This window comes from Pseudovirgaria hyperparasitica (genome assembly GCF_010093815.1).
Source record: "Pseudovirgaria hyperparasitica strain CBS 121739 unplaced genomic scaffold EJ05scaffold_3, whole genome shotgun sequence".
Taxonomy (NCBI): Eukaryota; Fungi; Ascomycota; class Dothideomycetes; order Acrospermales; family Acrospermaceae; genus Pseudovirgaria; species Pseudovirgaria hyperparasitica.
The window spans coordinates 2,030,275-2,054,520 of NW_022985551.1; the positions used below are offsets into that span (position 1 = coordinate 2,030,275).

The 24,246-nt window shown below is 48.9% G+C and overlaps 10 protein-coding genes across 10 annotated transcripts; 3 read left to right on the top strand and 7 right to left on the bottom strand.

Annotated features, from left to right (window-relative positions):
* Positions 1-1,009: 1,009 nt before the first annotated feature.
* Positions 1,010-1,778, bottom strand: EJ05DRAFT_497927 (uncharacterized protein; the record flags this gene model as incomplete). The annotated part of the gene is made up of 3 exons (XM_033746611.1): positions 1,010-1,205; positions 1,255-1,592; positions 1,641-1,778. 3 exons carry the CDS (start codon positions 1,776-1,778, stop codon positions 1,010-1,012), a joined length of 672 nt encoding a protein of 223 aa, XP_033603827.1.
* A 577-nt stretch (positions 1,779-2,355) lies between these two features.
* Positions 2,356-3,803, bottom strand: EJ05DRAFT_262611 (phosphoric ester hydrolase-like protein). The gene has a single exon (XM_033740275.1). It carries the CDS (start codon positions 3,648-3,650, stop codon positions 2,652-2,654), a length of 999 nt encoding a protein of 332 aa, XP_033603828.1. The 5' UTR covers positions 3,651-3,803; the 3' UTR covers positions 2,356-2,651.
* On the bottom strand, positions 3,771-4,808 carry EJ05DRAFT_262606 (uncharacterized protein). Its single transcript, XM_033740274.1, has 4 exons — positions 4,732-4,808; positions 4,564-4,669; positions 4,390-4,518; positions 3,771-4,163 (listed from the first exon to the last, which is right to left on the bottom strand). Exons 2-4 carry the CDS (start codon positions 4,574-4,576, stop codon positions 3,892-3,894), a joined length of 414 nt encoding a protein of 137 aa, XP_033603829.1. The 5' UTR covers positions 4,577-4,669; positions 4,732-4,808; the 3' UTR covers positions 3,771-3,891.
* Positions 4,809-6,266: 1,458 nt separating this feature from the next.
* EJ05DRAFT_508546 (profilin-A) lies at positions 6,267-7,246 on the top strand (the record flags this gene model as incomplete). Its single annotated transcript, XM_033748016.1, has 4 exons — positions 6,267-6,594; positions 6,647-6,731; positions 6,874-7,026; positions 7,112-7,246. Exons 1-4 carry the CDS (start codon positions 6,566-6,568, stop codon positions 7,244-7,246), a joined length of 402 nt encoding a protein of 133 aa, XP_033603830.1. The 5' UTR covers positions 6,267-6,565.
* Positions 7,247-7,402: 156 nt separating this feature from the next.
* Positions 7,403-9,835, bottom strand: EJ05DRAFT_262959 (uncharacterized protein). The gene is made up of 2 exons (XM_033740277.1): positions 9,550-9,835; positions 7,403-9,502 (listed from the first exon to the last, which is right to left on the bottom strand). Exons 1-2 carry the CDS (start codon positions 9,617-9,619, stop codon positions 7,560-7,562), a joined length of 2,013 nt encoding a protein of 670 aa, XP_033603831.1. The 5' UTR covers positions 9,620-9,835; the 3' UTR covers positions 7,403-7,559.
* Positions 9,836-11,001: 1,166 nt separating this feature from the next.
* EJ05DRAFT_497932 (LON-domain-containing protein) lies at positions 11,002-14,387 on the bottom strand (the record flags this gene model as incomplete). The annotated part of the gene is made up of 3 exons (XM_033746612.1): positions 11,002-12,847; positions 13,490-13,551; positions 14,262-14,387. The coding sequence occupies 3 exons, from the start codon at positions 14,385-14,387 to the stop codon at positions 11,002-11,004; spliced, it is 2,034 nt and encodes a 677-aa protein (XP_033603832.1).
* A 1,072-nt stretch (positions 14,388-15,459) lies between these two features.
* EJ05DRAFT_262622 (cytosolic regulator pianissimo) lies at positions 15,460-19,707 on the bottom strand. Its single transcript, XM_033740276.1, has 2 exons — positions 15,748-19,707; positions 15,460-15,692 (listed from the first exon to the last, which is right to left on the bottom strand). Exons 1-2 carry the CDS (start codon positions 19,264-19,266, stop codon positions 15,495-15,497), a joined length of 3,717 nt encoding a protein of 1,238 aa, XP_033603833.1. The 5' UTR covers positions 19,267-19,707; the 3' UTR covers positions 15,460-15,494.
* A 202-nt stretch (positions 19,708-19,909) lies between these two features.
* Positions 19,910-21,463, top strand: EJ05DRAFT_449648 (uricase). The gene is made up of 3 exons (XM_033742341.1): positions 19,910-20,491; positions 20,541-21,187; positions 21,244-21,463. The coding sequence occupies exons 1-3, from the start codon at positions 20,358-20,360 to the stop codon at positions 21,363-21,365; spliced, it is 903 nt and encodes a 300-aa protein (XP_033603834.1). The 5' UTR covers positions 19,910-20,357; the 3' UTR covers positions 21,366-21,463.
* EJ05DRAFT_473889 (mitochondrial 54S ribosomal protein YmL23) lies at positions 21,424-22,351 on the bottom strand. The gene is made up of 3 exons (XM_033743489.1): positions 22,202-22,351; positions 21,783-22,143; positions 21,424-21,733 (listed from the first exon to the last, which is right to left on the bottom strand). The coding sequence occupies exons 1-3, from the start codon at positions 22,220-22,222 to the stop codon at positions 21,567-21,569; spliced, it is 549 nt and encodes a 182-aa protein (XP_033603835.1). The 5' UTR covers positions 22,223-22,351; the 3' UTR covers positions 21,424-21,566.
* Positions 22,352-22,732: 381 nt separating this feature from the next.
* On the top strand, positions 22,733-23,574 carry EJ05DRAFT_435043 (superoxide dismutase 1 copper chaperone; the record flags this gene model as incomplete). Its single annotated transcript, XM_033741681.1, has 3 exons — positions 22,733-22,805; positions 22,909-22,992; positions 23,042-23,574. Coding segments are annotated over 3 exons (690 nt in total), but the record flags the coding sequence as incomplete, so codon positions are not given.
* Positions 23,575-24,246: the final 672 nt, after the last annotated feature.

Sequence of the window (24,246 nt, forward strand, 5' to 3'; positions counted from 1 at the left end):
TCCGCGCGCTGCAGGAGTCTATGGTTCAATCGCGCTTGAGATGAAGGTACAATCAGTTCCATTCGATGGAATGTATGTTGATACATGTAACGGCATCGTCGCTACGCACATCTAGACAAAATCAGGGCCAGATCATAGTCATAAGCGTCATTACTACCTATTCTACACTTGGTCAATTACTTCTTATTTGCTGTATTCACAAGCAGAAGGTGGTCAGGTAGAAGCATATAAATGATCATGGCCTAGCCTGGTTGCATTCATTACACAGAGTGCTTCCTCCGCTACAAGACAGGACCAGCCCAGAAATTAGCTTCCAAGTCGTTATCAGCAATATAACTACCAAGTACCTGACCCCGACAACGATTCTACATCATTTATCATTACTAAGGCTTTGCTAGTCGTCGCAATGAGCAAAGAAGATGACACTTGTACCACAATTCAAAACAACCCCATCCCCAGCTCTCGTTTCCTCCCAGCTCTCGTTTCAACTCACATCGACTGCCGTAACGTGCATGGCAGCAGGTAGGATAGCTTTAGCTCGTCACCACTGCTTCCTTACTATCCCACTTCCAGTCATCCTCTTGGAGCTATGAGCAAACACTAGATATCTCTCGATCTTATCAGCGTCTGGGATAGTCACCATAGGCGCTGTGAGCAGAACGTCTTGTGAGCCCATACAAGACATTCAGCTTTCTCTCATTAGTACGTCTTGAGGACACAGTCACACCATACACCTCACTTCTACAGCCCCTTCATACAAAAGTGCCAAAACGCGTATTATTACCATAATCAGCAATGTCATCACAGAAGGCGGGTGGAGATCTTGGAAAAAATCTAGGCGCCTCCAGTTTTGAAAGCCCTCAGGTTTCCCTCCGTGTTTAACCATCCGAAAATATCAAGGAATCTTCTACTCTTCAAGATAGTTTTAAATTTATAGCGCAGTACGGCCATAGTTGAACGATATTCGGAGGAACGAATCTTCCGTTCAGTGCATGATGAATTATAGAGATCAGAGTTCCCAGAACACGACTTCTACTGCGATGATACTAAAGAAAGCTCTCCAACTTCTTGAAAATTGAGAGACTGATATCAACACCGATGCTGCACCCATCCCTGGAGAGACGTCTATCGGAGCATCGCTGCCTGTCAGCAATGCTGATATGCTTGATACCGTGGTCGACATGGCCTCCTGTTTCGGTACAGAGCTGATCTGTGGTCAGTCCACTTCTTCCCAAGGAGTTACTATATACTGACGTTCTCCAATTCGTAGGCGTAGACACTCTCCCACTCCCCAAGTTGGCTGTTGTCACTATTGGAAGTGGCGATACTTCCGTGTTGGGACCCACAGCCAAACTAGAGACAGAGCTTGTACATACTTTCTCGGTTCCAGACATAAGACTTGTAAAGCCAGGTAGCGATGGGTTCTGGCACATCTCAACTGCTGCATGGTGTAGCTTGTCAAGATCTTCGCAGTCGCAAATGTTGAATAGCGTTCTCCGTATCTTGTCAAGAGCCGCGAAGTCGGTACACCAGCCAAAACAGCCATTCGAGGTGTCGCAGCTGGTCTCGAACAAATTTGCGACATAGTTAAACTGGGTATCATCAGGAGAATACCCTCTCGAACGAGATTACAAGCTTACTGAACATGGAGGCAAGTCAGCGTTGACTTCTGCATTCATACCGGCCGCATTTGTAGAAAACCTTGTGGACAGACCAGATATCAGACATGTAAAGCTTGTGATTATGAGCAACAACTGATCAAATGGATTCGTCGCCATTGCTGGACACCACAAGATCGCCGAGATCAGTGAATATAAAGAGCAATACACACCGAATACAGGATCAGATCAGCAGGCATATGATATATATAGAGGTACAACCTGTGAGAGAAATCCACATGGTTGTATACTGTGCGGCCGCCCTGTTGACATGCTCAAGCGGTCACATTCCTCGTTTCACATTCAGCTGGGATCGACTACCCCTTGCGTACACTATGACCAGGTTCTAACATATTACAATGATTTGTTGCACTAAGCACGTTATACCTGATACCTGGCATACTGTAGAATTCTTCTTGTAGAAGAATGAAAGCTCACTTGGATTGTAAAAGTAATCCACGTCACACTCTATGCAGGCCGAGTCCCATTCCTCACCTCGGCCGATTTTATCATAAGCTTTTAAGCTAAGCATTCAGAAGTACATCTATCTCGAATACCAACAAGATATGGAGACCATTTTTGTTGGTACGGTTGTTGGCAGTCTTTCTTGTTTGAAAGCTCCCGATCCCGATGTCTATGGAACCATCCCCCCTCTCCCTACCAGTGCTATATGAAGAATCAGAGGTTTGGTCATATATCGCTCATATTACTGAAGTACTCTACTTACGAGTAGTCATGATAGGCGGTGGTGGGTTCAAAGTTAGTACTCATTGGAGATGACCGTGGAACGCAGAGATTTCCGACCGAACTTTGGCACGCGAGTGAGGCAGACTGACTCAGTGATACGCACAGGCGAACATAGAAATTTATATGGCTGTATAAGGGAATGTCATATGCACAGCGAACTGTTCAGGCAAACACAACTAGCTGCATGCCGGTTCGGGAACGACGGTCGAGGCATGGGTCCTGATTTTCGCAATAGTTGACCCTTACTCAGATGTCGACTACGCTTACTCTACCACTCAGGGTGCCCGTACTACCCTTCACGACACCTGAGTTGACCATCTTTGTCGCCCTGCCCTCTGCTCCACCCCAAACCTGTCCCCACAGCACCGCCGTTACGCCATACGCCAATACTCTCACAACTTCAATCCACAGCCCAAAGTCCAGAAGCCCTCTTGTCCACCCAATCTCTCTCTCCATACCCCTCTCATACGCCCTCTGAGCCTCATCCCACCAACACATCTCCATCCCCGCACCCCAGTGAACATGCCCAAACACATGCAACATCGGCCTCACGCGCGCCACCTCTCGAAGCAAATACCTACAGCCAAGGCCTTCCGGCAGCGATATGTCGCGATGATGCTGCGGTGGGGAATGCGTGACGAGGACGTCTGTATCGCTGGGTACTGTGCCGGACCATGCGTCAAGCCTAGGCTCATATTGGAAAGCGAAGCTCTCACGCGGCCCACAGGCAGGAATTTGAGGTGCGCCATATATGCGGAGAGATCTAGATAAAGATGATGCGGACTTGATTGTGATTGTCGTCGATGAGTGCTGCAGATAGCGGATGCCTTTCCAATCTAGACTTGCGCTTCGCTGTGCCGAGGACAGTGAGGGGCGGGTCCGTGGATCGAGATAGGTATCGTGATTTCCAGCAATAACGATCTTATGATGGTATGGTAGAGAGGCGATCCAGGAGATCTGAGTTTGTAGGGATTGCGTGGAGCCATCGTTTGTGAGGTCGCCGGCGTGAATGAGGATGTCACCAGCCGGGAGGTCAGTGATTTGGAGATCGTGGGTGTCGGAGATGCAGACTATACGTATAGGTTGCGTATCAGGAGAGAGCGTGGCGCGGAGAGAGTTTTGAATGTGGTAAATGGTGTAGAGAATGAGTCGAACTGGGCATGTCAAAAGGAGGTAGACAAGAGACGGACGCTCGAAAGGCAGCGGCGCTTTAAAAGAGGGATAAAGAACGATGGCTGAATGCATCTTCAACTTGCTAAGGAAGTGAAGTGCTACAGCATAGTGTTGTCTTATTTGAGATTGCTATTACAACTGTACTTGCATGAAGTACGCATTTCGAAGCTTGAAGCCGGCCTTGGGTCGCAAGTTCTTAGCTCGCGATTGAGCCGATTACGTCATCGCGGTCAGGAAAATTTCGAATATCATTCATGAGTCTCTTACACCCACCGAGTTGGATGTAGAAGCACTGCGAATTCCCCCAGTTTTATTACATTGCAAATAAACTCCTTGCTCTGAACTGTGCATGTAATACATGTGTGTCGATATTGGTATTAACGCCTGTTTCCACCTCTTGGACCACGGCTGCGGCTTCGGCTTCGACTAGAGGTACCGTAGCTACTATATGATGGACTTCTCCGTCGTCTTCCATTTCCTCGAGCTGGAGGTGGACTATCACGTCGTCGATAGCCTCCAGAGCCTCCTCCTCTCCTTGGCGGAGGTGATCGAGACCTTGAAGGCGATGAGTAGGACTTTGATCTGCTTCGCCGCGGTGAGCGGGAGCGTGAGTACGAGCGAGGCCTGTATCGATAGTCACCGCCGCCATATCCACCTCGACGGGGTGGGGAGCGTCTTCCTAGTGGCGAACGGTATCGCGCACCTCTACCACCAGGCCCTGGAGGCGGCCCACGAAAGGATTCAGGAGGTCTACGTGTATCGAAGCGACCAGGAGGTGGCCTTCGAAGTGGTGGAGAGCGTGAAAACCTACGGCGAGGTAGCACTATGGAGACGTTCAATACCATCCCATCTAATTGTCCTTCATGCATATGCGCCACTGCGCTTTCGGCATCTGCAGCTGCAAAGTATGTAATATATGCAGTTCCCCGGTTGTGATTGACTAGTTGAGTTAGATGTGGCATACGTGTCATCCTTGATCACCTACAATGCTTGTTCATAGGTAGGTCAAGCTCATCAATGGCGCCGTACGCCCCGAAAATCTCTTGGAGATGATCTTCGTTTACATGTTTTGAAAGCCTTTCAACAACAATCTACACGGTGTTAGTGCCGATTACAATGTTCTTGTGGGACATGTCCTTTAGTTCAAGCATACTTTAGAGCTCCTCGGCGGAGGAGTATGGCTTGCACTGCGAGTCCGTCTTCTGGACCTGTCACCAACAGCACTCCTACTCCTGCTCCTGCTTCTACTTCTGCTTCTACTGTGCGAATAGCTCTTTGATCTACTCTGACTGCGACTTCTACTCAAGCTTCGAGTATTCCCATTGCGACGGGCATCTCTTCCGGACCGAAGCGATCCAGATCGACTGCGACTTCGAGATTGTGTGCGTGGAACTGATCGAGGTGATCCGGATTGGCGAATTGATCGTGAAAATGATCTTCGAGGCGAGTCTTTCAGGGCAGTTCTAGAACGTGTTCGTGATCGGCCACGAGATACGCTGCGGTCTTTGGAGCCTTCCTGCGATTGGGGTGGCATTGTGCTGCCGCGTTCGTGCTTTCGAGATGCTGGTCAAACTATAGCGCGGTACTCGATCAGAAGTGCAGAGAACTCAAGTGGGAAGTAATCAGTTTCGACGGCGCGCGATTGTTGCTTCTCCATGAAACACTGTAGGTTAGATGAACGCGTGGAAGCTACAGCTTCCAGCTGGTGCTAGCGTTCACTGCTGACTAAGATGCTATCTGGGCTTGACATAGGTACCCTTGGACCCTTGGACATGCAGACAAAAGCATAGATACAATACAAGCTTGGAAGCATTTAGTAATGGCAGTGCATGCTGATTCCGTCAATCTTGCTACTATATGGAACTCAAAAGCGGGTGCTTGAGATGGTCTACTGGACTTGATATTCTAGCACACAATGAACAAAGTGCACTTTCGATCGTGGAAGCATAGGCTAGTACCCTTTCGAAATAAGAGTTTTACACACACACGCGTAGTGTGGACTTATGCACTGTTGGTTGGGACCCGGGAAAGTGGAGTGGTATACAAGCATTGCTTAGGATCAGTTGGAAAGGTCCAAGTTTGCATATACATACATCTAAGTCATTGTGTCGATTTGGTGGAGCGGTCAGATTCGATATGGGCAATGCTGCAACTGGTCATGGGACATCCATATGTTCGCTATCAGCGGTTAGTACGATCCGGTAGTGCTACTTAAGTCGATATGCCTTTTGGAGATACGCGGACGTCGCCGTGAGCCTCCGTAGTCCGATATCTGCGAGCACCAAGACGCTTCAGTCTTCCTTAGTCTTCAGACTTCAGAAAAAATGAGACACTTTGAGTCACTCTGCCAGCATCTGATCAACAACAGACGTGCAGAGAGCACGTAAGACGATGCCAGCACTACTCGGTTGCTTGCTCATGTCTCAGGCAATGAATGTGCGCCTCCACAGCCGCCATATCATGTCGCGGGAAAAGGCGCAACGAGCGGCTGATATCTGATGATCATGATATAGAAGTTGAATGCGGAAGTGGTTAGGTTCGGAGGAGCAGTCGGAAAGAGAGTTGATACTGATATGCGATCTCGATCACACCTCGAGCATATCATTCACATTGAACATGCATGTTTAACAGGTTGGAGATTGAGTACAAAGTGCAGAGGTTGTCCAAAGGGAAGGAGCCTTCAAAATCTGCCCCACCCAGCCCAAAGAGAACCTTGGAAGCCCTTTGTTGACAAGCCTGCACCCTGCCCCTCCATCTATCCTTCTACCCACCAACCCACCAATCCACTAACTCACCGTTCCCTGTCTGTCGCCTTCACTCTCTGGTCAACTTTGCAATCCTCGCCCACTTCTTTGGTTCTGACATTCATCTTTCTCCCACACAACACTCCAAGGCTTGTTTGATAGTTTCCTGCAACGCTTCGAGTTTCCCAGGCGCCCACAACACGAAAGTGCTCAGTTTTCCGACTCTCAAACAACCCACTCAGAATGTCGTGGCAAGCATACGTTGATAGCAGGTATGGGTCTACTGAAGTACAAAGAGCATTGTGATCTGACTGGTGTCTTCAGCCTTGTCGGCTCTGGAAATGTCGACAAAGCAGCAATCTTCAGCAAAGCAGGCGACAGCGTTTGGGCTGCCTCGTCTGGCTTCACAGTACGTGGAACCTCGTCGTTGCCCAAACCCTTCATCGCGATCCGTAAATAGGCATAAGAGGATTGGAGCATCGAGGAATTTGCAAAAACCTACGACTAAAACTGCTACACCACGATGAATCAGGCGCTGACACGTGGTATAGCTTAGCAAGGAGGAGATTACTAAGATTGTCGAGTCTTTTACCGACAAAGGCGATTCTTCTGGCTTTAAACAAATCTCGGCCAATGGGTTCTACGTTGGAGGTGAAAAGTTTGTGACATTGTTGGCCGAAGGACGGAGTCTATACGGCAAAAAGGTAAGCATCTAAGGCAGTACTAGCGATTCATGCAAGGACATTGTGTGTCACACATATCAAAATGCTAACCACTTGTGTATCACAGGGTAAGGAGGGTATAGTCATCGTTCAAACCACTCAAGCGCTGCTCATTGCCCACTATCCCGAAACTGTGCAGCCTGGCGCGGCTGCCAACACCGTCGAACAGCTTGCCGACTACCTGACCGGCCTCGGGTACTAAGCTTCCATTCACATGTATTTTAGTTGCATATACCGATGCTGGCAGAAATGAGCAAGGTGCCGCACGGCTTTCATGATGGTAGTCATATCGCATAGACAAGAGAAAAGAAAGGAATGAGTTATGGATCACATACTATGTATGCGTGTATGGCAAGATGAAGATTATATGAGTGAGCAAACTGAAGTTTTGGCCATTCATATTATTTCGCAATGACCTCCACATCCACACTGCTGTCCTATAAGACGAGGAACTTGGTGAAATCAGCCAATACCGACACCATGGCGGTCTCATGAAAACGTAAGTGAATTCTGATCTAGACCTTCATATGCTGAAGCTTCTCGACGACCATATCGAAGAATGCTCTCTGTAATCTCGCACCAACCTCCTCTTTCCTTTCGTCCTCATTTTCCATGATATTGAATGCCGTTGGACCCACGATACAAGATTTCACGACTGCCTCAACCGTGTTACCCAGATGGCTCTTCACGAACCTCAAAAAGTCCTCGGTCTCACTTAATAACCGGTTCCGCACCTTTAAGGTCGTGTTTGGCCGCGCATTTTGCACGTTCGGAATTCCTAGAATCTGATCTATTGGTTTCCAGTACGCAATCTCCAGCAGGATGATCCCTAGCGCATAAAGATCATAGCTTTTCTTGAATCCACCTGTCTGGTACGTAGGACCATTCGCTACTGGTACGGCGTCGCGATTTCCCGACCCCTGAGTTCGTGGGTGTCGGTACAAGTCATGCGCGGCATTCTCGGGCGGTTTCTCGGTCATGTCCTCGTTCGCAGCGGGTCGCGAGTAGTCGAAGCCAGACACGTACGGCTGCGCGAAATCGATACCATCTAGCACATCAGCGCCGACGGGGTGCTCACTGAAGAATAGGATGTTTGCGGAGCGCAGGCCCTTGTGTAGCCAGTTGACAGCGTGTAGGCGCTCCAAACACTCCGCAATGCGTGTCATGAGCGTGATACGATCCGTCAGGGAGGGCATGTCGGCCTGTGCGTGACGGAGCAAGTCGAGCAGTGAGGTAGGCCGTGTAGACGGGTGCACGCCATGCGGTTTCTCAAAGACGAGGCCGAAGCGGCAACTATCGTCCTCCGCGGAAGGGTCTACGTCACGGAAATAGCCCAGGCAGTGCGGTGCGCGGAATTGCTCGGTGCGATTGTTTTCCTTGAGAAGTATGGCGAGCTGGCGGATGCGCTCTTGGACTTTCGCGTCTGGGCCACCGTTGAAGTTTTGTGGATCGTAGGTTTTCCATTCGACCCAGACTTGCTGCTTGCCGCGGCGCGAGGAGGACGAGGTGCTGGGGAAGGTGTAGTACGCTTCGACGCGATGGGACTCCAGAGGGTCATCATTAAGCTCATTATCGAGGATTGTGATGTCTCGACGAGGGAGCTCTACGTCTCTGATCTGGGAGGCGGTGTTTGTGAGCTGGAGATCACGAGCAAAGGAATCTGTGAGCACGGAATCGTCCTCGATTGCGGAGTTGAGGGCTTTGATCTGTGCGAGGGCAGCTAGATTGTGCATTTTAGATTCTCTAGGGATGCGGTCTTGAGCAATATTTGCCAGGCCCCGTGTCTGCAAGAATAGACCAAGGGGATCGAGTGGTCCCCGAACGCTAGCGCTCTGCATATGCATAGCAGATTCGAATATCTGGAGTAGATGGTCGACTTTGCCGTTCAATTGCATAATTTGATACTCCGTCCGAACTTGCCTTGACTGCAGTAATTGGAGTTGATTGTGGTTGAGCAGCTCGCGCATGAAATCGTTAAGGGCAGTCAGCTTGATGATGAGAGTTTCCACCTTCTGTTTGTCCCAGCTCGCCCACTGAAGTCGTCTGGGATAGGTACGCGCAGATTGAGCCCAGGCCAGAGACTTCGTGAGAAGTTTTTGAGAGCGCGGAAAGCGTCCCTCGAATGTCGTATCTGCTCGCTCGAGCGACATGCGCGGCTCCTCGTCCGGACTTGTGGGCTCAACATTGGTATCTGCAGGCATGTCTGAGACCAGTGGATGTCTCAATGCTTGATGTCGTTCATCAATTCTGCCGAAGCGATCGAGCGCTTGCTTCTGTTGGTCGAGGACGTCGATAAGCAGCCCTTTGCTATGATTACTGATGAGCAGACCCTCATCTTGCTCATCTAGATTTGCGACTTCAGCCCAGTCGAGTAGTCGATATTGCTCAGTCTTGAGCCGGACACGTAGGTACTGAAATTCTCGGGGCATCCCTTTAGCCTCCGAAAGAAGCTGATATCCTTCGGAAAGTTAGCAACGTATAAAGCACGCCGACAGGAAGACCTACCTTTGACACATCCTGAGAACAACTGGAACGTCAAAGAAACCACGCCAATCCCAACACCGACTGGATCCATATCGTCCTAGCTATAGTATACAATAGACTAGACTGCGAGGTCGATTGGGGTTAATTTTTTTGGCATAAGAGATTCGACAGAGATCTCCAATATTAATATCTCGCTTCTTATGGCAAACGACCGCCAGATATGCCTACAACAGTGACGGTCGACAGCCTTCTGGATCTTCAGAGGACTGCGGCAGCCGTCAGACTGGCTCAGCCTCACCGGTTAAGACGCCCTGCATGATCTAGATCAAGTGGCTTTCGGAGAGTCGCTATGGGAACCTCAAATGCGTGAAACCTTGCAACGAGCATGGCTACAGTAAGGCAGCTTCTGTATTGATCGCATACACCCCTACCATGGTATTAATTCCAGATATGCCTTCAAATGAGCCTTGCAAGAGAAGTAGGTTGTGCATCTTCGACGTAGGGCAGACAAAGAGGTAGGGTTCCTAGCTCCGCCTCGCACTAAGCCACAGCTGTACCGCCACGATTGTTTGAGACGATGCCGTAGATTCGTTTCGTGTGACTAGCAGACTTGTGCATATAGTAGTGGACCGTTTGGAATATATTGAATTTATTGTATTGCAGTTTATCATGAGAATCATGCCATCAATCCCATTGTAGGTTCTGCATGTAGTTCGGATGCCCCGTCTTAGAAATTGACCTCCCGCCCAAACACCGTTCATGCGTGATAAAATCAAGGAGATGGTCTTTCTGCAAGCTCAAAAAGATGGATATCATAGCTTGAATGTCATGCAACGCCGCTGATATGCAGAGTGGACCACCGGCTGGCTCCTCGACCCTAATAATGCCCAGAAAACCCTTACTCCGGCAATGATAGAATTATGACATGCGTTAAGATAGTAATGACAGATACAGAGAGGTTGGGATGTAAACGATGTTCCATGCTAGGTTTACATCGATGCGTTGCGGCCTGAAGACTATCGGGGCCTTTCCAACTGGGGGGAGATAGTTTGTTCGCAGAGATACCTATGCACCTCGAGATATTTGACTGTGAAAGTCAAGCTGGTTCAAGGCATCACCCATCGTAAAATAGGTAGATATGTCGCTCGTGATATTCGCAGAACTATTGTTGGCACGATGATCACTATAGCCAGCGACAGGTAAAGGGGCATCGATATCGAAAAGGAGATAGTCGTAGACAAGGGCAAATTCTGAAAGGGGATCTGGATGGATTGCGATGTGGCTTCGTCTGAACCGAAAGTTATTATCCACATCACGACAGAGAGGCAAATAGCGAGTGATGAGCGGTAGATCCAGTGTAAGTTGTGTTGAGATGCAGCTAGAGGACTGCACAAGCACTTCCGGTTAACCTGTCAGCCAATGTCCGATATCAGCGTGTTGTGGCGAAGAGATATGAAGAGTATGACAGTGGGGTTAAGGGGAAGCGGGAGACTCAGGAGACTCTACAGCTTCGTCAGGATCTGGAGTATTGTCCAAAGAATTGGTGGCACCACGGGAGAACATATTGAGAAGGACCCACCACCTCTGACGCTCGATCCGGTGTATCCAGCAATTCACCACTTTCAGCCGATCTCGTACGCTCGTTGTGTGTAGCAAGACATACTTCTCCTCGTCGTGGATCGGAAGGACACTTGCAAACCAATACGGGAACGTTGCAGCATCCTCAGGTGGTCCACCGTAAGCTTCCACGATACGATCATCCAACCACCTTGCACTGGCAGTGCGCATTGACTCGACATACTCCCTGCCTTTTTGGAGTAGCTCCTGAGTTGTCATGGACTTCAACTTGGCGTTCAATTCAGCCGGTGAATAGGAATTTATTTGCGAAGTTTCGAGCTCTTGCGACTCACGTGGGAGATCCGCGGCAGCAAGGATTTCGGAGGCTTCTCGCTCTTCCTCTTCTGCAATGCCTACATCGTCGACACGTTCGATATTCCCGGTGATGTAGCCGTCGACCATGGTATGTGAGCGTACTCGGAACCTGCCGACGCCACGAGTTTCGATATAGCAACGCCCATCGGCCTCATATTGGTAATTGATAATTTCCAGGAGGGTTCCGTATTGTACAAATTGGCTGGGACCAAGCTCCCCTTGAGGAGCTCCAGTACGATTATACATGACCATTCCGAACCTCCGATCTCGTTCTAGGGCGCGACGAATCATGAGGCGGTAACGTGGTTCGAATATGTGAAGAAATGTTGGCATGGCCGGGAATGCTAGTGTACAAACGAACAGTGGAATGGCGGAATCCCCGGATCCAAACTCTTCTGCGACCACAGCTTCGGCGCGGGAAGCCACGAGCTCTGGACATAAGCCATCTAGAAGTGAACATAGAGCTGCGTTGCTAGGCCGATTGCCTAACGATGGTGGCATCGGCAGTGTGCGTCGACAGAAAGGACAATGGCGGGAATGATCGAGCACACGCGCGAGACATTTCCGGCAAAAAGAATGACCACAGGTAGTTGTGACTGGGTCAAGCATTAGGTTGTAGCATACTTGGCAGTCGAGCTCCTTGTAGGCAGAGTCTCTCAGTTGGTGTAGGAAAGCAGTGTCCAATTGTTCGCATTCGCCACGCACCGGTGATGAACGATAGATCAGGTCAGAGGTGCGTTTGAGTTCGCCTCGTTGCGCCAAGAGATATGTCGCCTGTAGTCGACCAGCAGAAAGCTCCCAACAACGTGGCTCAGGACCCTTCTCTGTCAGAATCGATGACGTCTCCTCCGCGGGCCGGACTTCTTCCATGAAAGTCGAACATACAAGTCCAGCGTCATGACTTGCAGCAGTGGTGGCGATGGCCTCCATAACCTTGAGAAGTGTAACATCAACATTGCACTCACCCACGGCGTGCACTGTGCTGCATTCTCTGCATTGGACTCCACGCTGGCGACCCGGTGTATTTGGATACGATATGTTTTCTCGTGGTTGCTCCTCGGGCAAACACTTACGACACATCGAGTGGCCGCAGGGCAGCGTGACTGGTAGTTCGTATGGCCGAGAGCAATACGGGCATTGGATTAGACGTATAACTGCCCTGGCATCCTCGTAGGCACTCAAAGCAGTATGTGTCCCTCCACTGGCTGCAGATGACGACGCATCGTCGTTCATCGATTTGTTTGGCTTGTCCAACGATACACTGGGCGATTTCTCTTCCCCCTCAGCGAACGAGCGTCTCTGTGGTTCTAACAGATTCATAGGGTGTAAGATATTTGGTGCGATCTCATGCGTGCCAGTGGTTGACCGTTGTAGTGGAAAAACGTTCCTTTCAAAAAGCGTCAGTTTTGGCTATGTTTGGCGCGTGGTTTCGGTAGGCCGAGAGAGGGTGGAATTGGAAGTCGAAATGAAGCAAGTAGATCTGACTAATATCAGAATTGCTTCGATGGCGATTAGTATGAGCTATGCGGCATACTCTGCCTTGAGTTTGATTTCGAGAAGTGTGGAACGAGTCGATTCGCGTGGTCGAGGGTTACGATTGATTCAGTAGGAGGTCGTCAGCAATTCAGACTCGGACAAGGAGCGATCTGCACATGCTCTAGCAAAATGAGTCTATGCGAGAGGCAGAAAGAGGATCGTGGATTGAGGTCGTGGTTGAATGACGTGGTGGGGAAAGGAACAGTTATGCGACTGCAACGGCGAAGAGACGCGCGGGTGTATATGAGGAGTAGATAAAGTGTATCAGAATAGTAGACGGAGAATTATTGAGGAGACGGTAGTTGGAAGTAGACAAAATGTCTATGAGGACAAGACTCATGACAGGCCATTGTTCGGTTGGGTTCTAGGAAGAGGAGTGGATGGGAGTGGATCGACGATGAGGAGCTTGTCTGTGTACGAGTGCAAAGCAAAACGGAGCGTTGTGGTTGGCCGGTTCTGGCCTCTCGATTTCGGCGTGCTCTCTCACTGCTACAGATCGAATATCCGCACTCGAATCTGCTTCTGCCTCTCAGCTTGCGCCCCACTAACATTTGGCTGTATTAGATATTAGTGTTTTGCTTTGTTTGTTCTTGTATGATGATATAACATCATATATCTCTTTCGATCGATAAACAGCAGTCAGAACCAGTTCTGTCAACATTTTCCTCCTGGACTCTATCACACGCAGAACATGTCTATAACCACCTCCTATCCTGTGTCACTAAGTTGTTTGTATCAAATTGCTTGTGAATGCACGACCTCGGGACCCTTCAGCCCTGAGTAATTCGGCAACTGCAACTTCCGTATGATATGCAGCAGCGTGGTACGGGGACCGAATCAGAATAGCAGTAGATGAAGCTACGACGGCCGTCGCGTACCATTCCCGATCAGGGTTGAGTCGCTAGGACCACTTTACCACTTGTTGTTATTGCTGATTGTTTGGGGCAGAGGTAAATGCTTGGTCCAGGTGAGATTTTTGTGGTACGAATGCAATCATGATTCGTGGTTTCTCTGCGTGTGTGGCGGAAATGACTCCGTGATCTCTATCGATTGCACTCACTACTCAGTGCGTGCTCGGTGCGTGCTCGTTGCTCGGTACCAGCTGCAACGTTAATATTGGGCATGTTTGGCGTGGATCATTGCATGTGCTGTGGTGGCGGCAGCTTGGCCCCGAGCAGGGGAATTGAGGAGGGGAATTGAAGACTTTTAGGGGGGGGGGATACTATAGTCTTCGCTATACCGCAAACGGTAAGACAGCAACAGACATCAGATAGAAGTCTTGCAACTACAGTCGTGATATCATTAGGAGTTGTGTCATAGCATCGCTCGTCATTTTCCAATAAAGCGTTCATGGCGTCCTTCTCCATTGCAAGTACCACACCATTTATCATGGTGATTATGCTAGCAATGGGACTCGTGATGCATCATGTTACGCCGTATATTTCCCTTAGTACGCCTCGTCCTTAGTAGGCGTCATTGATTCTCAATCTGGCCTTAACCGCTCACATATCCGTTTGTTCGGGTTCGCAGGCATTTCTGTGGTTCCCTATACACTGAAACATCAGACAATAACGTCATTCATATCGTCCCGTGCATAAAGCTTAACTATTTGCAACGTCGATAGCCTCTCATCTACATACTTGATTCCGGAGGCTACGACCGCAACTCGGCTATGCTATTGGTAGCATGAGCTTCTTGTCACCTTTGTTTACCAGCACGTTTCACCCTGCCATCATGCTGACTGCATGCGTGTATCGCTATCTATTAAGAATTTTGCTTCCAAAGGTGTCTTATCCCAACACCGAAGACAATGCCCTATGATATGTCATTACAATACCCTGGAGGTGATAGGGCCTGGTTCTTATATGTTCTGATGTTCCAGAGCGTTCGCTGCTGGGCTGCACTTCTTGGTAGTCTTCGGTAATGCCGCAACCATTGATGTGGTAAGACCGTGGTTCAGTATTCCATTAATCTCCTGTCGAATCTAGGTCATGAAGGAGAGGAAGTATCCCATCGCATGCTCCGAACCATCTTACGTAGTGATCGGAGCTTTCAATGTATTCTGTTGTGGTCAATAGACCAGACCCTCTTCAAGTTTCCACGTGTCCCTCTTGAGCGTCGTCGTCTGAACCCTCGCTGTCGACATCATTGTCGTCGTCGTCGTCGTCGTCATCGTTATTGTCCTCCTCCTCCTCCTCTTCCTCTTCCTCTTCCTCTTCCTCTTCCTCTTCTTCTTCTTCTTCTTCGGAGTTGTCATAGTTGTCATTGTCTTCGCTGTCATCTTCGCAATCCTCGCCATCCTCGCCATCCTCGCCATCCTCGCCATCCTCTTCGTTCAGTATTTGTCGGAGGACATTCCGATCGAATAACTCGAGCACGAACCGACATACCCCGAGGTGGAAATGATGGCTTCCTAAAACTTGCATGACTTTCCGAAACAGTCGTGGGCTGTGGAATCCTACAGCCTTCTTTGCTTTGATGCTATACCATATTAGTGATCATATTCTGTATACAACTTGTTCGACAGACCTATGAAGATCGTTAGCAGCCTTCTTGGCAAGGACAGTATTGCCTAGATCCGTTGCTAATTTCAAGATCCGCGCGTTGGTTGGATCACTATCAGTCACAGATACTCTTGGCTCAAGTGCAGTTGTTCTTGCTCGAGACCTAGGTACTGTGGATGACCAGGATTGGACCTGCGTGGTGAATGAGCTATTGTAACTCATGAGAGCTATCCATGTAAATACTCACTGAGAATAGTTTCGTGAACTCCAAAGGGATACAATATCCGAGTGAATCGCCCATCTCGTTCACTGCCCCATCCCAACCGCACTCGAGCAGGATCTCTTGCCCGTGTAAGCTCCTTGAAATAAGGCCAAGGACGAAGAAAGCTGTGCCACGGAGTGATAGTACTAGCGACTTCTCCGCAATTTGAACAATCCATTTTACGACATCTGACTTTTCGAGAAACGGAGCCCCAAGTGCCATAGACCCAACATTGCCGACAGCCCAGAGAGAGCCTTTGACCTTAATTATCGTTTCCGCATCTTCGTCTTCAAGGCCAAAGTCCTGTATTGTAGCTGTGAACTCATCAAAGTGACCTTTTTGTTCAAGAAGCTTGCACCCCTCTTTAGTACGTGTCAATTCGCGGTAGAAATGCGGAGGGACCAGACCGTAGTCTTGGGCCTCCAGGGTCTCCTCAAAACCTCCTTGTTGCTGCTGCGTTTTCTCGGGGACGTCGGCAAGTGCCCGTGCTAAGCTTGCTTCTATGAGAGCGACATATGTGTCGTTTCGTCCTAGAAACCAATCATCCATCTCTCTGCTTATATAATCAAGACCATCCAAATAGTGGTAGCCAACGGAAGTGGAGAGGAATCGAAGTAAAAGAGGTGCACCAATTTCTCCAAGATGATCAAGAGCAGGTCTGCACTTCACCACAAACTCCAGAGAATGCTTCTCGTTGCATGCCTCTTCCAATATCTTGATAGCAACCTCGCAGACCTCTATCTCGGGGTCGTAAAGCTGGGTGACAAGCAAACGAATGGCCCACTCCGCAGTGCCTGCTCCGGGAACATCAGGACTCTGAATCGGTTTGGTGGCATATCTTCGTAGTAGCCTTGTCGAGAATATCCGAGCATCCTTCGAGCAAGATGTCATAGCCTTCGAAACGATGATGCGTAGATGACCATCAAGATCATAGTCTAGATGACTCAAGAGGGTTTTGATCAGATCGTCACGCCGTCTGAGCTCTATGATATGATAGAACATGTTAATAATCTTCCACCGTTCAAGGATGTATAGGCCCTTAGGATCTTTGCTAAGCGCACCGAGCATAGCAAAATATCCCCCAGTCAAAGTCTCACTGATGCGATCTACAGAGAAAATCGGTACGTCAGAAGTTATACCACTGAGTCGATCGAACTGTGACAAACATTCAGCAAGCTGCCGAATGAACTTGCTTTCCGCGAGATACTTGATCCCGTCAGGGTTTTGTAGTAATGTGCGGATCAGTGCACACCCAGCTCGAACGTATCTTTGATTTGGTTTAGTATTCTTGATATCCGAGAAACGGTATTTGAACGGTCGATAGAATCCTAGCAAACGGTGCACAAACTTCGTACTTCGTAGGGCCTCGTCGAGACGCTTCGGATTCAGTAATGCTCCATCAATGATGATCTGAATGAGAGGCCAATTCCACTTTGCATAATTTACAGTGTTCAAAACTTGCGTATCAAGCATCTGTGTACGGAATTGACCCTCATCGACCTGCGGGGCTATTTGAGGGGGTACCATTTCAGATTTCTTCTGCTCTTGCTCTGAATGAGTACCCGTCTTCGCATGGAGTGAAGTTTGGTTCGAACGATACAAGGTTCTGCTAACGCTATCCACTTGATATATCGTTCCACTTGCAACAAAGCGTTCTTCGAAGCCGAGTTTTGCTGCTGTTCGGAGGAGTCCCGGAAGAACCTGCAAGTCGGCACCCCATGACTGCGGTAACATTTCGTGGGCCATTTTTAGTACTTCTCCAAGCAGAAGACTGGTTTTGCGCTTCATAGTCATATTAGTAGTATCTTCTTCGGCGAATAAGAGCGCCGGTATGAGACCTGAATGAATAAGTACAGATAGAACGAGCGACGTAAAGTGATCTACGAGGCTCCACTTCGTCGTTTCGTCTTCGGCGTCGATCTGGCTTTTGACCTTGTCGGTTTTCAAGTTCGTAACACGACCATAGGTTGTAAGTCGTCTCCCAGCCAAAAACGAGGAAGACCACGAGGGGGGCTTGATGCGCAGGATATCGAAAAATACCTCTAGAAGAACATTTCTGACGTGAGCTGTCGGATTGTAAAGGGCAGCAACTAGGGATTTGATTGTGATAAAATCGTTCATGCAGAGCGTTAGCAGGCCGGGCCAACTCTTGAAGAGTGCAGCAATAACCTTGGCGTTCGCTCTCAGTCGCTCTTCGTGTCCATGGGCTTGTGAAGCGCTTGAGTCCGTGAAAGAGGCAAACGGACCACCCAGCTCGTAGCCGGATGTCAGAAATCTGCGACGGTTCGGTACATCGAGGAGATATAGGAATGCCCCTGCAATGCTCTCAGCGGCGTAGTAGTTGCCCTCACCAAGAGCATCAGTCAACGCACCGATTCCGCCCGCTGACACAAGAAGTGGGGGATCTCTGATAAGTATCTCAGCAAGTGTCATTGTGCAGATATTCCTCAATCGATCTTCACTGTGCTCGGCGATCGCTACAATGATCCGGATTATGGATCTTGATATTTCCTGGACACCATCTTTCACATCAAGGAAAGCCCGTACAAATTTGAGTGCTTGCTCTCGTTCCACACTAGCTTTGCTCTCTTTGACCAGCGACAGGATAACCAGGTAGTCTGTGTGTAATGCCCGGATTGTTTGGAGGGAGCGGCGGTCTGTGATAGCATATCGTATGAGTCGATATCCAGCCGCAGCTACTTCACGGCTGTCACTCAACAGCATTGTCTGCATGCGTAGACCAAATATGGACCATGCCAAATCATACTTGAGAGTCGGGTGTCGTTTAAATAGCTCCACAAGTGCATTCGCGTGTCCCACGTAGAATTCAGGTTGCATAGCGTCAGCTTCCAGTGCTTGAAGAATTTCAGATAGGACGAACGTAGGTGACTCGGTCTCCGGTTCGAATGTCTCTCCTTCGTCATCCGAGCCATCTTGCCGCGATGGCGATCGCCCGGGAGCGGTGCGGAAAAGTTGTGAAAGTCTCCCTGTGGTCTCTTTGGGTACGTCCCGTGAGCGTTGGATCTCTTCTTGTAGGTACAAATTCAATTGTTGGATCTTTCTATTAGATGAATTCAATTCTGCTTCCACTCTTAGCTTCTGATCCCTAGATTGCTTCGCACTCTTGGAATTTAGTGCTTCTAGCAAATTCTCTGAACCAATTTTGATTTTCGTCTCCTTATCTATCTGGTCTCTTATCTCAGCTTGTCTTTGTTCTGAATTTGGGTTCCCATCTTCTTCAACACCCCCGAGATTTGAAAAGGAACCGAGCTCTGGACGAGGCGTCTCGCTCCGTGTGTAGGTAGATTTGAGGTCGGAACTGAAGCTCCCTGGCGGAGGCGCTGTGGTCGCATACGATTGGCCTCGACTCAATGCAGTAGCAGAAGAGTACGAACGACCATCTCGACCAATTCTTGTAGGCGCAAGTAAGGTATTGCCGTTTCCTTCATCACTCTGCCCTGAGACGGAGCGGCCAGGTAACGGCGGCCGAGGCGGAGGTGTCATGGGTATCTTGTGGTAGATCTTCTAGCCACATAATTTTCCTAAGTACCGAATCCTCAAGTTGTGTTATGAATCCATCTCATTGTTGTCATTGTAGGTGAAAATGGCTTGATGGTTGCGAGGACGGTTCGCAGTGGTATGCGCACTTCAAGTCGCGTATAAGACGACGGTCCTCAACAAGGTTATGGACGAGGGCGCGATTAGAGTTCCAGTTGCGGACTAGAGATCTTCGACGCAGTGTACGATAACGGTCGGATTGAGGTAGTGAGGTTGGAGGGTCGTGTTGTGAAGGTGGATAGTAGTGGGGATATTGTTCTATCTAGGTAAGGTTCCCTAGCGGAAGCAAGACAGAAATTAGATAGGGTTGTGCCTCTCCGAATCAGGACATGAATGCGTCAGATGTGAGTTGGGAATCCTTCTATCCAATATACAATTTAGTAGGTATTCGATATTATTATATTCACATAGATGCAGTTCACAAGTAATATAAATCGTGTAACGCAGCATGTCGCCGCCCGATACATCCACTCTATCCTTGTATTATGCTAGCATAACCATGCTAGTGCTTCCCAGGACTACGCTGTGAAGTTAGGCTAAACCCATATAAGAACCATTGTGCGTGCGCTGAGCTCAAGACAAAGGTGGTAAGTCGTCTCAAGACAAACAACAATAACGCAGGGTGGCCTCCAGTATGAAAGGCCTGTGAGAATCGATGCGAAAGCACACCCCTAGATGTCAAAGCCTTGTAGCTTTAGGTCGGCCGAACCCGACTACTGTCCACGGTGAGGAAGATCCAGCGCTTAGTCAAGGTGCCCGGAGGCCGCCGAACAGCTACTTGTTGAACGACTCGCCATAAGTGTTCCTGGGTCTGGCCATTTCGCGGTGGACCACTGTCGACGCGTTTGCGAGGACTTCATAGTGAACAGCGTGCGGAGGCGGCCGCCGAGAGTTGCAGATCCCGATAAGATTTCTGCTTGAGCATAAAGGTATATATGGTCATAGGGTTTGCTATACTATAGCTTTCTGCCGCAGCCTGATACTCACTCTACTCTTCGAAGCCTATCGCTCAAATCTGTTTGCATATCACCATCAAAATGTCTGAACTTAGCTACGCTCGCTACGGTAAAGACAATGTACGACTGTATAAAGTTCACCGCCATGAAGATGGATCACAATCAGTCGTTGAGATGACAGTGAGGATATTACTCGAAGGCGACATTGAAACTTCGTAAGCTAGCTCAAAATCCATGATTGCCATCACTAATGACCATGCATAGCTACACTGAAGCCGATAATTCCGTCGTCGTCGCGACAGATACCCAGAAACAGACCATCTACATCCTCGCCAAACAGAACCCAGTTACGCCTCCAGAGCTATTTGCATCGATTTTGGGCAATCACTTTATCGATACCTATTCGCACATCCACGCTGCACATGTCAATATCATCCAGCACAAATGGACACGAATGACGGTTGACGGGAGGCCACACCCTCACTCGTTTTTCCGCGACGGACAGGAAAAGCGACTCGTAGAAGCTATCACCAGGAGGGGCCAGGGAACGTCTATTCGATCGGGCATCAGCGAGCTTCTGGTACTCAAGAGTACAGGGTCTGCCTTCTACGGGTTTCATCGCGATGAATATACTCGTCTTCCTGAAGTTTGGGATCGCATTCTGAGTACAGAAGTCGAGTGCGGCTGGCATTGGAAGAACCTATCATCTATAGCTGAGGTAAGGTCTGTAGTTCCTCAGTTCGACCAAGCGTGGGAGAAATCTCGCAACATTATCTTAGAAACGTTTGCGAAGGACGAGAGCGCCAGTGTGCAGAATACCATGTACAAGATGAGCGACCAGATTCTAGCTGCTGTTTCCCTAGTCGACAAGGTTGACTTCGCACTTCCAAACAAACACTATTTCGAAGTTGGTGAGTTTATTGAGGTTCGATTTTTCTGCCCTAGAATTGCTGCTGATATGTCCCAGATTTGAGCTGGCATAAGGGGATCAAGAACACGGGTAGGGATGCGGAAGTGTATGCTCCTCAGACTGATCCAAATGGGTTGATACAGTGCACTGTATCAAGAAAATCGAAGGCAAAATTATGAGACCAGCATCATGTAGCTGTGGTTATCATGATACAGGCGTTTAGGAGATCATATACCGATTATGAGAATCTTTAGCCTCGCCAAGGCGGGCAATATGCATTTCTATAGCTGATGTACAAGCTCTTAATATTATACATCATACGAACGATCCGTCCCAAAATTTATGATGCGTTATCAAGTGATAAAGAAAACGGTCACTTCCTACGATGAAGTCCCCTGACTCTTTCCGGCTTTTGCTGCTTGTGCCTCCACTGCTAGTTCCGCTATTATCGACGTTGGTCGCAATGTAGGTTCTCCGGCGGGCCGCGCACCAGGGTGACCGAGCCTCAAGATATTCTTCTTGTAGGGGTGAGCGTTGCCTTCAAATGCTACAATTGGTCAGTACGACCCATGCAGCACACCTTATACCTCTCGTACCTTTTAATCGTGCTAGACGGGGTTTCCGTAGTCTGTTCTTTGGCAGCATGCCGCTCACAGCCTTGATCAGCACCTCTGAGCCACCCCATTTCTTGAACAGCCCATCCATGCTTATTGACTTCAGGCTTCCTGGCCTCGTGTTATGTGTGTAGTACATCTTCTTTTCTCTTTTCTTGCCGGTTGTGTGTAGGTCGTGGCATCCTACAGCTACCACATAGTCTCCGCAGTCTGTAGAAGGATCATAAATCGGTTTGTGCTTGCCCATCAAGACAAGGGCAATTTGTGTTGCAATACGACCAAGCGGCCGTGTATCAGTCCCAACATCGATTACGTGCCATGCGCGGTTGTATGCCAGACGTGTCTTGAACATTGTTAGAACGCAATTATAAACTGATTACTGAGTGATGCAGTCCAGGTACCTTGCCAATAGTTTGGGACATTCCGGCCTGTCCTACCGGCCGTGATGGATTAATAGATCAGAGAATTTGTAAATCGTATATGTTTTATGGAAATACAATGCAGTACTGGGCATGGGTCAGTTGTGGATGTTGCGTTTTGTTCCACTGACGTTGCTCTCGTTGCGCGCAAGATCGCGGGAAAACGCTCAGTGATCCTAGACGCCAAGACATCACATGACCAGGTTCCAAGTTATTAGCTACCTCCAGTAACGCCCGGTAGATAGTCGATTGTAAAGCCTTGGTCGTAGAACGGCATTTATTTGACAACCTAGAGTTAGACGTACGTCTTCGATGAAAGGTGACTCAAAATTACTACACTCATGGTCTATAATTGAGATGATGTTTCCACCATTCCAGGTACGATAGCCAAATCTTGAGACGAAGCGTTTATTCCACCATGCTACCTTCCGCCAAATCTTACATTGTCACATATGAGCCCTTTTTACCTTTTTCGCAAAGGCAGTAGTAGTGGCAAAAGCTTATGATTCTTAGACAACGTTTGCGGTCCCTCTTTCGTGTGAAGACTGCATCGAAGATATTTCTTGGGCGCTTCACAAGTTGGATGGTACTTTTTTCAATTTCAGGTCGTATTCGATCAAGTGGGCTCATAGTGATAGGCATTCTGAAAGTCAACGCAGATTTGGGGAACCAATTGGTGACAATTGAAGGCACAACGGCTCCGTCGGCAATTGTTGCTGCAATACAAGCAACGGGCCGAGATGCTATTCTACGAGGCAGCGGGACTTCCGACAGTAAGTTGTACCATAACCAAAGATTTTTCGCTTTTGGACCTCCTGGAAGCGGATGATTCTGACGTGTCATACGTAGGCGCATCTGTATGCATTCTAGAATCTCATGCTCCTAATATGGAGAACAAAGTAAAAGGTCTGGTACGAATGGTTCAGGTTGCTCCAAACCTTACTATTATCGATCTGAGCATAAGAGGTGTATCACCAGGCAACTACCACGCCACAGTGCGCGAGAATGGCGATATATCGCAAGGTCCAGAGTCCACGGGCGGAGTCTGGGAAACAGTCAGCGCCGGCCAGGAAGACAGGCCTTGTAGAGGTGTCTTGGGACCAGTCGAAGTAGGTCAAAGTGGCCTTGGAACCGTGTTCCTCGACAAGCCAATTCAAATATGGGAGCTGATCGGCCGAAGCATTGTCGTGTCTCAACAGCGAGAAGGCAAGTTTGACAAAAATGATCGAGATACCATTGTTGGTGTCATTGCTCGAAGCGCTGGCTTATGGGACAACGACAAGATGGTATGTTCGTGCTCTGGTAAGACTGTCTGGGAAGAAAGAAAAGAGCAGTCGGAACGTGGCATGCTCTGAAAATAGGACTAGGTCGCGCTTTTGGTGGCGTAGAAGATCACACCTGGTTTGACACTCAGACCTCTCGAGTCTCTACGCGGCTCCTGGTGAGCAGTGTCAGGTGGTAGTGCGCCAGGGATGATCTGTCAGAACTTTAGAAGCATAATGCTTCATGCGGTCTGCCCAGATATCAGTCAAAGCTATACGTTAAGTAGGTCTTATGATTTTTGACCTTCGTCTCAACACATGGGGCTAGGCTGGTGTGGCGGTGGACGTATAAGATTGCCCTGTTACAAACCTCAAACAAGTCCTGTTACCAACTTTGAGCCTCACCAAACATGGTCGATCGACGGTCCGTCGTCCCTGGCGTGGTCATTCATCTCAGAATTATGGGCAGCTTCGACGATATTGTGGCATCACGATACCAAAGAAAGCCATAGGACTTAGCTGCTTGTCGAGATTGGGCAAGGTTGAGTCCAGACCTTCAGGCGTACAAGGCGAGGCTAAATATGGCAGCAAAGAATCCATTGTTAACAAATGGCAATAGCCGCTGTGCATGTAGGCGCCCTTGGAATGCTCGGCGCGGCTCGAAGGCGGTCCAATGGCTTGTAGTCGTCGGTAGAGCGCCCAATCGACCCCAATATCCCAGACAGACTGAGACACAACCGGAGACAAGTGGAACGCCAGGAGTAA

What these genes read in the sequence shown, in the direction of transcription:
- EJ05DRAFT_262611 (XM_033740275.1), bottom strand. Translation starts at nt 3,650, where the DNA reads ATGCATTCAGCCATCGTTCTTTATCCCTCTTTTAAAGCGCCGCTGCCT.
- EJ05DRAFT_262606 (XM_033740274.1), bottom strand. An exon ending in CTCCATAGTGCTACCTCGCC is followed by an intron (nt 4,164 to 4,389) that starts GTAGGTTTTCAC and finishes ACCGCGGCGAAG; the next exon opens with CAGATCAAAGTCCTACTCAT.
- EJ05DRAFT_262959 (XM_033740277.1), bottom strand. Translation starts at nt 9,619, where the DNA reads ATGGATCCAGTCGGTGTTGGGATTGGCGTGGTTTCTTTGACGTTCCAG. An exon ending in GTTCTCAGGATGTGTCAAAG is followed by an intron (nt 9,503 to 9,549) that starts GTAGGTCTTCCT and finishes AACTTTCCGAAG; the next exon opens with GATATCAGCTTCTTTCGGAG.
- EJ05DRAFT_262622 (XM_033740276.1), bottom strand. Translation starts at nt 19,266, where the DNA reads ATGACACCTCCGCCTCGGCCGCCGTTACCTGGCCGCTCCGTCTCAGGG. An exon ending in AGTTCACGAAACTATTCTCA is followed by an intron (nt 15,693 to 15,747) that starts GTGAGTATTTAC and finishes TTCACCACGCAG; the next exon opens with GTCCAATCCTGGTCATCCAC.
- EJ05DRAFT_449648 (XM_033742341.1), top strand. Translation starts at nt 20,358, where the DNA reads ATGTCTGAACTTAGCTACGCTCGCTACGGTAAAGACAATGTACGACTG. An exon ending in GAAGGCGACATTGAAACTTC is followed by an intron (nt 20,492 to 20,540) that starts GTAAGCTAGCTC and finishes GACCATGCATAG; the next exon opens with CTACACTGAAGCCGATAATT. An exon ending in CAAACACTATTTCGAAGTTG is followed by an intron (nt 21,188 to 21,243) that starts GTGAGTTTATTG and finishes GATATGTCCCAG; the next exon opens with ATTTGAGCTGGCATAAGGGG.
- EJ05DRAFT_473889 (XM_033743489.1), bottom strand. Translation starts at nt 22,222, where the DNA reads ATGTCCCAAACTATTGGCAAG. An exon ending in TGTCCCAAACTATTGGCAAG is followed by an intron (nt 22,144 to 22,201) that starts GTACCTGGACTG and finishes ACAATGTTCAAG; the next exon opens with ACACGTCTGGCATACAACCG. An exon ending in CCGTCTAGCACGATTAAAAG is followed by an intron (nt 21,734 to 21,782) that starts GTACGAGAGGTA and finishes GACCAATTGTAG; the next exon opens with CATTTGAAGGCAACGCTCAC.